Source organism: Cyclopterus lumpus, chromosome 15, assembly GCF_009769545.1.
Source record: "Cyclopterus lumpus isolate fCycLum1 chromosome 15, fCycLum1.pri, whole genome shotgun sequence".
In the NCBI taxonomy this organism is placed as follows: domain Eukaryota; kingdom Metazoa; phylum Chordata; class Actinopteri; order Perciformes; family Cyclopteridae; genus Cyclopterus; species Cyclopterus lumpus.
The window spans coordinates 1,057,501-1,070,000 of NC_046980.1; the positions used below are offsets into that span (position 1 = coordinate 1,057,501).

The 12,500-nt window shown below is 48.8% G+C and overlaps 1 protein-coding gene across 2 annotated transcripts in view; it reads left to right on the forward strand.

The window, feature by feature from the left end:
• LOC117743761 (monocarboxylate transporter 12-B-like) overlaps window positions 1–5,693 on the forward strand; it is a 12,958-nt gene extending 7,265 nt beyond the window's left edge. For both annotated transcript variants that reach the window (XM_034551594.1, XM_034551595.1), the window contains exons 5-9: window positions 3,272–3,367; window positions 3,502–3,658; window positions 3,962–4,621; window positions 4,708–4,967; window positions 5,400–5,693. In XM_034551594.1, the coding sequence (XP_034407485.1) occupies window positions 3,272–3,367; window positions 3,502–3,658; window positions 3,962–4,621; window positions 4,708–4,967; window positions 5,400–5,542 (1,316 nt within the window). In that variant the 3' untranslated portion in view covers window positions 5,543–5,693. The remainder of the gene's footprint in view (window positions 1–3,271; window positions 3,368–3,501; window positions 3,659–3,961; window positions 4,622–4,707; window positions 4,968–5,399) is intronic.
• Window positions 5,694–12,500: the final 6,807 nt, after the last annotated feature.

The following is a 12,500-nucleotide window of genomic DNA, read 5'->3' on the forward strand; positions in this document are numbered from 1 at the left end:
CATGGTCACAGGTAGCAGCGCCTCACATGGTCACAGGTATCCCGTCACAGGTAGCAGCGCCTCACATGGTCACAGGTAGCAGCGCCACACATGGTCACAGGTATCCCGTCACAGGTAGCAGCGCCTCACATGGTCACAGGTAGCAGCGCCACACATGGTCACAGGTATCCCGTCACAGGTAGCAGCGCCTCACATGGTCACAGGTATCCCGTCACAGGTAGCAGCGCCTCACATGGTCACAGGTAGCAGCGCCACACATGGTCACAGGTATCCCGTCACAGGTAGCAGCGCCTCACATGGTCACAGGTAGCAGCGCCTCACATGGTCACATGTATCCCGTCACAGGTAGCAGCGCCTCACATGGTCACAGGTAGCAGCGCCACACATGGTCACAGGTATCCCGTCACAGGTAGCAGCGCCTCACATGGTCACAGGTATCCCGTCACAGGTAGCAGCGCCTCACATGGTCACCGGTATCCCGTCACAGGTAGCAGCGCCTCACATGGTCACAGGTATCCCGTCACAGGTAGCAGCGCCACACATGGTCACAGGTATCCCGTCACCGGTAGCAGCGCCTCACATGGTCACAGGTATCCCGTCACCGGTAGCAGCGCCTCACATGGTCACAGGTATCCCGTCACAGGTAGCAGCGCCTCACATGGTCACAGGTATCCCGTCACAGGTAGCAGCGCCTCACATGGTCACAGGTATCCCGTCACAGGTAGCAGCGCCTCACATGGTCACAGGTATCCCGTCACAGGTAGCAGCGCCTCACATGGTCACAGGTAGCAGCGCCTCACATGGTCACCGCTATCCCGTCACCGGTAGCAGCGCCTCACATGGTCACAGGTAGCAGCGCCTCACATGGTCACAGGTATCCCGTCACAGGTAGCAGCGCCTCACATGGTCACAGGTAGCAGCGCCTCACATGGTCACAGGTATCCCGTCACCGGTAGCAGCACCTCACATGGTCACAGGTAGCAGCGCCTCACATGGTCACAGGTATCCCGTCACCGGTAGCAGCACCTCACATGGTCACAGGTAGCAGCGCCTCACATGGTCACAGGTATCCCGTCACCGGTAGCAGCGCCTCACATGGTCACAGGTAGCAGCGCCTCACATGGTCACAGGTATCCCGTCACAGGTAGCAGCGCCTCACATGGTCACAGGTATCCCGTCACCGGTAGCAGCGCCTCACATGGTCACAGGTAGCAGCGCCTCACATGGTCACAGGTAGCAGCGCCTCACATGGTCACAGGTATCCCGTCACCGGTAGCAGCGCCTCACATGGTCACAGGTAGCAGCGCCTCACATGGTCACAGGTATCCCGTCACCGGTAGCAGCGCCTCACATGGTCACAGGTAGCAGCGCCTCACATGGTCACAGGTAGCAGCGCCACACATGGTCACAGGTATCCCGTCACAGGTAGCAGCGCCTCACATGGTCACAGGTAGCAGCGCCACACATGGTCACAGGTATCCCGTCACAGGTAGCAGTGCCTCACATGGTCACAGGTATCCCGTCACCGGTAGCAGCGCCTCACATGGTCACAGGTATCCCGTCACAGGTAGCAGCGCCTCACATGGTCACAGGTATCCCGTCACAGGTATCAGCGCCTCACATGGTCACAGGTATCCCGTCACAGGTATCAGCGCCTCACATGGTCACAGGTATCCCGTCACCGGTAGCAGCGCCTCACATGGTCACCGGTAGCAGCGCCTCACATGGTCACCGGTAGCAACGCCTCACATGGTCAAAAATCTATTTGATACATTTTATATTCATGTGAAAACATCTGGATTTATTCTAGTTCATCACCAACATTACATTTTAATATTACATGTGAACACATCATGTTCACTTAGCAGAGCTGAACGCATCATTACATTACATTAAATGTCATTTAGCTGACACTTTCTGATTGGTTGTTTACAAAGTCACATGATCAGAAACTAGAGAAACATCATGATGTCATGATCACATGTTCTACTGGTCACATGATCTACTGATCACATGTTCTACTGGTCACATGATCTACTGATCACATGATCACCTGATCTACTGATCACCTGATCACCTGATCACATGATCTACTGATTACATGATCTACTGATCACCTGATCACCTGATCTACTGATCACCTGATCACCTGATCACATGATCTACTGATTACATGATCTACTGATCACCTGATCTACTGATCACATGATCACCTGATCTACTGATCACCTGATCACATGATCTACTGATTACATGATCTACTGATCACCTGATCTACTGATCACATGATCACCTGATCACCTGATCTACTGATTACATGATCTACTGATCACCTGATCAACTGATCTACTGATCACCTGATCTACTGATCACATGATCACCTGATCTACTGATCACCTGATCACATGATCACCTGATCTACTGATTATATGATCTACTGATCACATGTTCTACTGATCACATGATCTACTGATTACATGATCTACTGATCACATGTTCTACTGATTACACGATCACCTGATCTACTGATCACCTGATCTACTGATTACACAATCTACTGATCACATGTTCTACTGATTACATGATCACCTGATCTACTGATTACACGATCTACTGATCACATGTTCTACTGATTACATGATCACCTGATCTACTGATCACCTGATCACATGATCTACTGATTACATGATCTACTGATCACCTGATCTACTGATCACCTGATCTACTGATTACACAATCTACTGATCACATGTTCTACTGATTACATGATCACCTGATCTACTGATTACACGATCTACTGATCACATGTTCTACTGATTACATGATCACCTGATCTACTGATCACCTGATCACATGATCTACTGATTACATGATCTACTGATCACATGTTCTACTGATTACACGATCACCTGATCTACTGATCACCTGATCTACTGATTACACAATCTACTGATCACATGTTCTACTGATTACATGATCACCTGATCTACTGATTACACGATCTACTGATCACATGTTCTACTGATTACACGATCACCTGATCTACTGATCACACGATCTACTGATCACATGTTCTACTGATCACATGATCACATGTTCTCTATGAATATTGGAGGATAAATCTGTATTCTGAGAGCTGAACATCTGTTTGGATCTTTAAGGGTTGCACACGACTGATTCTCATATTCAGAGGATTGAATGTGTTTTATTGTGTAATTACTCTTCAAAGGTGTTTTTCCATGTGATGCATGTGAGTGTGCGTCCTCTGCAGGTCTGGGCTTTGCTCTCAGCTACACACCCGCTATAGCGCTGGTTGGGCGGTACTTCAGCGAGAGGAAAGCTCTGGCTTACGGCGTCGCCATGTCTGGTAGTGACGCCTTTACCTGTCGCTCTCTTCTCTCGCCGTTCACACCTTTCCTTCCCATCTCCGTCTCTTACCTCTTCTTTTATTAAATAAAGCATCATTTATTTCCTCGCCTTATTTTCATCCCTCGTCTCCAGGGAGCGGCATCGGCACCTTCGTCCTGGCTCCCGCCGTCCAGCTGCTGATCCAGCGTTACACCTGGAGGGGAGCGCTGCTCATCCTCGGAGGCTTAGTTTCCAACCTGTGTGTGTGTGGAGCTCTGATGAGGCCGCTGCAGCCGAGAGGACGCCGACGGCAAGTCCTCCGCTCGATGCTTCATCAAGCACTTCATCCTTTGGAGTGTTTTTAGACCCCTTCTCCATGGAGGATAACTAGAGGAGCACGTTTTCAATGCGTCGGTCTGTCCTGTGGTTAAGCAAATGGAATGGGTTCTTGCTTGGCCAGCAAGTTTCAAGTAAATCCTTCCTGTAGTGTTTCTGTGACCCTTTAAAAACGTAGAACACATCTCATTTATGATGATGAATGAGTCAAAATGTGGATTCATTGCGCCTCTGATCCGTGAGGCTTATGCTCCTATTCTGTTCTTTTCCCTCGAAGGACGTTGGAGACGAATGAGTCGAACCCGGAGAAAGTTTCAAAGACCAGAGAGTCCAAAGGCAATGAGCTGGACTTGATGGGACCTCGAGGGCTCTTCATATCCAACGGCGCGCTCGCTACCTTTAAACTCCAACACGACAAACTGGTTCAGGGGACCATCGCGCTGCTGCTGCCGAGCTCGAGCCCGCCGGATCCCAACGCCACCGACCCGAAGGTAGCCGAGTCCATTTTACTCAGCAACAAGCTGACGGAGGCGATGCTCGAGGGGATCGGACGCCCGGATCCCGAACCAGCGGATGGAAGCAGAGCGGAGGATTCAAAACTGGTGGAGAGCATGGCGGAAAAGTCAGAAGACTCAGGACTCCCTGAAGACCACCACTTGGTTATGTCTCCCGCAGAGCCTCCAGCGAGCACAAGGACCTCCTCCTCCAGAGGTCCCTGTTTGTCTCCGGAGTACGGGTTTCTCCTGGTCCCCGACTTCCTCCTCCTGTCCGTGTCCTTCCTGTTCCTGGCGTACGGCTGCAGCGCCCCGGTGGTCTACCTGGTGCCGTACGCCCTCAGCGTCGGGCTGGAGAGCCAGCGGGCCGCCTTCCTCATGTCCATCTTCGGGGTCAGCGGCATCGTGGGCAACATCACCTTCGGCTGGATCACGGACAGGAAGTAAGAAGTAAGCTTCAGGTGTGTTTTTATGTGTGCGTGGCTTAAGCGGCCCCCCAGCGCTGAACAGGGCCTCCCTCCCCCTGCAGGTGTCTGAAGAGGTATCGCATGCCGAGCTACATGGTGGCGATCGGCATGGAGGGCCTCTGCTGCGCCTTCCTCCACCTCCTGCGCTCCTTCTCCCTCCTCGTGCCGTTCGCCCTCCTCTACGGGTACTTCGACGGGGCGTACGTGGCGCTCATCCCCGTGGTGACCTCTGACATCGTAGGCTCCTCCCACCTGGCCTCCGCTCTGGGTGTGGTCTACTTCCTGCATGCCATCCCCTACCTGATCAGCCCGCCCATAGGAGGTACGTGTTCCTGAAAGTATCACAGCGCTCATCAGTAGGGGCCGAACCACTTGGTCTTTAAGGTTCAGGTCCTCTATAGACCTCAGTGTAGTCCCGGTCCTCTACAGACCTCAGTGTAGTCCTGGTCCTCTACAGACCTCAGTCTGCTCCTGGTCCTCTATAGACCATATATAAATATATATATATATATATATATCTATATATATATATATATATATATATATATATATATATATATATATATAGATATATTTATAGATGTATATATATCTATATATATATATAAATATATATATATATATATATATATATATAAATATATATATATATATATATATAAATATATATATATATATATATATATAAATATATATATATATATATATATATATATATATATATATATAGTGACACCCTGTTTCCTGTCTGCAGGCTGGTTGGTCGACTGGACTGGCGGCTACGCGGCGACCTTCTCTCTCAGCGCGGCAGCCTTCGTGGTCAGCTCCGGGGTCCTAGCGTCCGCCTGGTTAGTCCGACGCTTTCGGAGCGCCGCCACTGAGCAGAGCCTCATATGACCTGTGAATGTGTGTGTGATGTGTGTGTACATGTGTGTGTGTGAACAGTAGTGTGAATGTGTGTGTGAACGTGTGTGATGTGTGTGTACATGTGTGTGTGTCAGAAGTCTGTTTCCATAACCACCGTCAATAAATAACCACTTCATCGTTAGCGTTGTATCACTTTCTCATTTGTGTGTCTCTTTGTTGTTTCATTTTATTTTCATTTTGTGTCTCTTTGGTTTCTTTGTAGTTGATTTGTTGCAATTTCGGTGAGAGAATGCAGCTTTAACACATGAAGCATGGACTTCTATACAACCAGAGGAGTCGCCCCCTGGTGGTCAGGAGAGAGAATGCAGCTTTAACACATGAAGCATGGACTTCTATACAACCAGAGGAGTCGCCCCCTGGTGGTCAGGAGAGAGAATGCAGCTTTAACACATGAAGCATAGACTTCTATACAACCAGAGGAGTCGCCCCCTGGTGGTCAGTAGAGAGAATGCAGCTTTATAACATGAAGCATAGACTTCTATACAACCAGAGGAGTCGCCCCCTGGTGGTTAGGAGAGAGAATGCAGCTTTAACACATGAAGCATAGACTTCTATACAACCAGAGGAGTCGCCCCCTGGTGGTCAGGAGAGAGAATGCAGCTTTAAGACATGAAGCATAGACTTCTATACAACCAGAGGAGTCTCCCCCTGGTGGTCAGGAGAGAGAATGCAGCTTTAACACATGAAGCATAGACTTCTATACAACCAGAGGAGTCGCCCCCTGGTGGTCAGGAGAGAGAATGCAGCTCTAACACATGAAGCATAGACTTCTATACAACCAGAGGAGTCGCCCCCTGGTGGTCAGGAGAGAGAATGCAGCTTTAAGACATGAAGCATAGACTTCTATACAACCAGAGGAGTCTCCCCCTGGTGGTCAGGAGAGAGAATGCAGCTTTAACACATGAAGCATAGACTTCTATACAACCAGAGGAGTCGCCCCCTGGTGGTCAGGAGAGAGAATGCAGCTCTAACACATGAAGCATAGACTTCTATACAACCATATACATCACATGAAACGTCACTACTTCATCACTGACATTAAGAGGAGTTATTGTGTTACAAATTTTATGAAATGTTGTGTTTAAATATGCATCTTTATCTAATGGTAACTTTGCCAATTTAGATGAAATAAAATAAAGACGAGTTATAGAAGAAAAATACTACAAATTGTGTAGATGTTGATTTTAAAATGTAATGTTTCAACTGTGCGTGTGTGTGTGTGTAATTACAGATATAGGGGGGGAAGTCCTTGTCTTTTTCTTCTTCATGTGTTTCGGGGATGCCAACCTCAAAAGGAAACCCCTCCTCTGTCTGCCTCCCACGCACCCACCCACACAGTGGAAACACACACACACACACACACACACACACAAATACACAGTAGAAACACACACACACACACACACACACACACACAAATACACAGTAGAAACACACACACACACACACAAACACACAGTGGAAACACACACACACACACACACACACACACACACACACAAATACACAGTAGTAACACACACACACACACACAAACACACAGTGGAAACACACACACACACACACAAATATACAGTGGAAACACACGCACACACACACACACACACACAGTGGAAACACACACACACACACACACACACACACACACACAAATACACAGTAGAAACACACACACACACACAAACACACAAACACACAGTGGAAACACACACACACACACACAAATACACAGTGGAAACACACACACACACACACACACACACACACAAATACACAGTGGAAAAACACACACACACACACACAAACACACAAACACACAGTGGAAACACACACACAAATCCCATAAATGCTTTTTAGACTTTAGAAGCCATTTTGATCAGATTCCACTCTTCTTCTTGCTGATATAAAACTACCTTGATGACATGATGTCTCCACAGGTCCATGTCTCCACAGGTCCATGTCTCCACAGGTCCATGTCTCCACAGGTTCATGTCTCCACAGGTCCATGTCTCCACAGGTCCATGTCTCCACAGGTTCATGTCTCCACAGGTCCATGTCTCCACAGGTCCATGTCTCCACAGGTCCATGTCTCCACAGGTCCATGTCTCCACAGGTCCATGTCTCCACAGGTTCATGTCTCCACAGGTCCATGTCTCCACAGGTCCATGTCTCCACAGGTTCATGTCTCCACAGGTCCATGTCTCCACAGCTCCATGTCTCCACTGGTCCATGTCTCCACAGGTTCATGTCTCCACAGGTCCATGTCTCCACAGGTCCATGTCTCCACAGGTCCATGTCTCCACAGGTCCATGTCTCCACAGGTCCATGTCTCCACAGGTTCATGTCTCCACAGGTCCATGTCTCCACAGGTTCATGTCTCCACAGGTCCATGTCTCCACAGGTCCATGTCTCCACAGGTCCATGTCTCCACAGGTTCATGTCTCCACAGGTCCATGTCTCCACAGGTCCATGTCTCCACAGGTTCATGTCTCCACAGGTTCATGTCTCCACAGGTCCATGTCTCCACAGGTCCATGTCTCCACAGGTCCATGTCTCCACAGGTCCATGTCTCCACAGGTTCATGTCTCCACAGGTCCATGTCTCCACAGGTCCATGTCTCCACAGGTTCATGTCTCCACAGGTTCATGTCTCCACAGGTCCATGTCTCCATAGGTCCATGTCTCCACAGGTCCACGTCTCCACAGGTTCATGTCTCCAGAGGTTCATGTCTCCACAGGTTCATGTCTCCACAGGTCCATGTCTCCACAGGTTCATGTCTCCACAGGTCCATGTCTCCACAGGTCCATGTCTCCACTGGTCCATGTCTCCACAGGTCCATGTCTCCACAGGTCCATGTCTCCACAGGTCCATGTCTCCACAGGTCCACGTCTCCAGAGGTCCATGTCTCCACAGGTTCATGTCTCCACAGGTCCATGTCTCCACAGGTCCATGTCTCCACAGGTCCATGTCACCATAGGTCCATGTCTCCATAGGTCCATGTCTCTACTGGTCCATGTCTCCAGAGGTCCATGTCTCCAGAGGTCCATGTCTCCACAGGTCCATGTCTCCACTGGTCCATGTCTCCAGAGGTCCATGTCTCCAGAGGTCCATGTCTCCACAGGTCCATGTCTCCATAGGTCCATGTCTCCAGAGGTCCATGTCTCCATAGGTCCATGTCTCCAGAGGTCCATGTCTCCACAGGTCCATGTCTCCACAGGTCCATGTCTCCACAGGTCCATGTCTCCAGAGGTCCATGTCTCCACAGGTCCACGTCTCCACAGGTCCATGTCTCCAGAGGTCCATGTCTCCACAGGTCCATGTCTCCATAGGTCCATGTCTCCAGAGGTCCTTGTCTCCATAGGTCCATGTCTCCAGAGGTCCATGTCTCCACAGGTCCATGTCTCCACAGGTCCATGTCTCCACAGGTCCATGTCTCCAGAGGTCCATGTCTCCACAGGTCCACGTCTCCACAGGTCCACGTCTCCAGAGGTCCATGTCTCCACAGGTTCATGTCTCCACAGGTCCATGTCTCCACAGGTCCATGTCTCCACAGGTTCATGTCTCCACAGGTTCATGTCTCCATAGGTCCATGTCTCCACAGGTCCACGTCTCCACAGGTCCACGTCTCCAGAGGTCCATGTCTCCACAGGTCCATGTCTCCACAGGTTCATGTCTCCACAGGTCCATGTCTCCACAGGTCCATGTCTCCACAGGTCCATGTCACCATAGGTCCATGTCTCCATAGGTCCATGTCTCTACTGGTCCATGTCTCCAGAGGTCCATGTCTCCAGAGGTCCATGTCTCCACAGGTCCATGTCTCCACTGGTCCATGTCTCCAGAGGTCCATGTCTCCAGAGGTCCATGTCTCCACAGGTCCATGTCTCCAGAGGTCCATGTCTCCACAGGTCCATGTCTCCACAGGTCCATGTCTCCACAGGTCCATGTCTCCAGAGGTCCATGTCTCCACAGGTCCACGTCTCCACAGGTCCACGTCTCCAGAGGTCCATGTCTCCACAGGTTCATGTCTCCACAGGTCCATGTCTCCACAGGTCCATGTCTCCACAGGTCCATGTCACCACAGGTCCATGTCTCCACAGGTCCATGTCTCCATAGGTCCACGTCTCCACAGGTCCATGTCACCATAGGTCCATGTCTCCACAGGTCCATGTCTCCATAGGTCCATGTCTCCACAGGTCCATGTCTCCATAGGTCCATGTCTCCACAGGTCCATGTCTCCACAGGTCCATGTCTCCATAGGTCCATGTCTCCACAGGTCCATGTCTCCACAGGTCCATGTCTCCATAGGTCCATGTCTCCACAGGTCCATGTCTCCACAGGTCCATGTCTCCAGAGCTCCATGTCTCCATAGGTCCATGTCTCCATAGGTCCATGTCTCCAGAGCTCCATGTCTCCATAGGTCCATGTCTCCATAGGTCCATGTCTCCACAGGTCCATGTCTCCACAGGTCCATGTCTCCATAGGTCCATGTCTCCATAGGTCCATGTCTCCACAGGTCCATGTCTCCACAGGTCCATGTCTCCATAGGTCCATGTCTCCAGAGCTCCATGTCTCCATAGGTCCATGTCTCCATAGGTCCATGTCTCCACAGGTCCATGTCTCCAGAGCTCCATGTCTCCATAGGTCCATGTCTCCATAGGTCCATGTCTCCACAGGTCCATGTCTCCACAGGTCCATGTCTCCATAGGTCCATGTCTCCACAGGTCCATGTCTCCATAGGTCCATGTCTCCATAGGTCCATGTCTCCACAGGTCCATGTCTCCACAGGTCCATGTCTCCACAGGTCCATGTCTCCATAGGTCCATGTCTCCATAGGTCCATGTCTCCAGAGCTCCATGTCTCCATAGGTCCATGTCTCCATAGGTCCATGTCTCCACAGGTCCATGTCTCCAGAGCTCCATGTCTCCATAGGTCCATGTGCCATGCTAAATATGCATCCCAGTCCTTCCTTTCGTTCCGTGACTATTTAAAAACACTAGCACACTAAAATGTCCTCAAAACCGAAGATCAACTTCAACAGATGTAGATAGAAAGTTTAATATATAGACATGGACATCTTCTTGCTGTCGGTCACGAAGACACAAAGACTGTTTTCATTGTACTACTTTACAGCCACTCTCCATGCTCCTCTCCATGCTCCTCTCCATGCTCCTCTCCATGCTCCTCTCTGAAGCGCCAGAGATGTCCACCAGTTGGTGTCTATTTCCCTTTTCTTAACCTTTTAAGCCCCAAGCCATTTTTTAGGTTTTTGCTCGAAATATCATACCCAAACTAAAAGGGTGTAGCTCTGCAACCGCAAAGGCTATTTGAATAATGTTGGTGTTATAATAAAGGCAACATATGTGGGCTTCTGTTCAGATGTGTACATATTAGTATATATGTGTTACTGGTTAAGAGTAAATAAAAATGAAAGACAGCAAAAGTTGAATTTCCAGGTTTGCCTAGAAAAAGCACTTTCAGGATGATTATCTCTTTGAAAGATGCACAGAAACATTAGAGCACATCAGAGATCATAACACAATATGTGATCAGTCTCTCTGAAAAGTTTGACTTTGAAAAAGTAAAGCAGAACAAAGTTAGAGGTTTTAGTACAGTTTAGTACAATTAGGCGAAATGGGCATTTGGGCAATTTGAATTTTCTCATGTACCAAACCATATATTTAACTTGTATATTACTTATGGTGTTCAATACATTAAATATAGCAGTCTTTGTTGATTAGAAGAAGAAAAAATATTTTTTTTCCCAAAAAAAGCCAAAAATAAGCAACATTTGTGACTGTAAGCGCTAAATCGATTCATGTTGCTGTTCTTTGGCTCATATCTCAGAGATGCTTTGGTGCAGAAGGATTCTGAACAAACATTTAGAATCTGTGTGGAGTCCTCTTTGCTATCTGTCTTTTTCTGATAGCACCGAGCTACGGGATGCTAGTTCCGGAAACATGCTGAGTGGGCTGACTCCTGACAAAATGATGATTATGATATTTTCATAATTCTTTTAGTTCTACAGAGGAAACTCATCTCCTTACCATATCTCTAAGACTGAGTCCTACAGAGGAAACTCATCTCCTTACCCTATCTCTAAGGCTGAGCCCTAAGGAGGAAACCCATCTCCTTACCCTATCTCTAAGGCTGAGTCCTAAGGAGGAAACTCATCTCCTTACCCTATCTCTAAGGCTGAGCCCTAAGGAGGAAACTCATCTCCTTACCCTATCTCTAAGGCTGAGTCCTAAGGAGGAAACTCATCTCCTTACCCTATCTCTAAGGCTGAGTCCTACAGAGGAAACTCATCTCCTTACCCTATCTCTAAGGCTGAGCCTTACAGAGGAAACTCATCTCCTTACTCTATCTCTAAGGCTGAGTCCTACAGAGGAAACTCATCTCCTTACCCTATCTCTAAGGCTGAGCCCTAAGGAGGAAACTCATCTCCTTACCCTATCTCTAAGGCTGAGTCCTACAGAGGAAACTCATCTCCTTACCCTATCTCTAAGGCTGAGTCCTACAGAGGAAACTCATCTCCTTACCCTATCTCTAAGGCTGAGTCCTACAGAGGAAACTCATCTCCTTACCCTATCTCTAAGGCTGAGCCCTACAGAGGAAACTCATCTCCTTACCCTATCTCTAAGGCTGAGTCCTACAGAGGAAACTCATCTCCTTACCCTATCTCTAAGGCTGAGTCCTACAGAGGAAACTCATCTCCTTACCCTATCTCTAAGGCTGAGTCCTACAGAGGAAACTCATCTCCTTACCCTATCTCTAAGGCTGAGTCCTACAGAGGAAACTCATCTCCTTACCCTATCTCTAAGGCTGAGTCCTACAGAGGAAACTCATCTCCTTACCCTATCTCTAAGGCTGAGCCCTAAGGAGGAAACTCATCTCCTTACCCTATCTCTAAGGCTGAGTCCTACAGAGG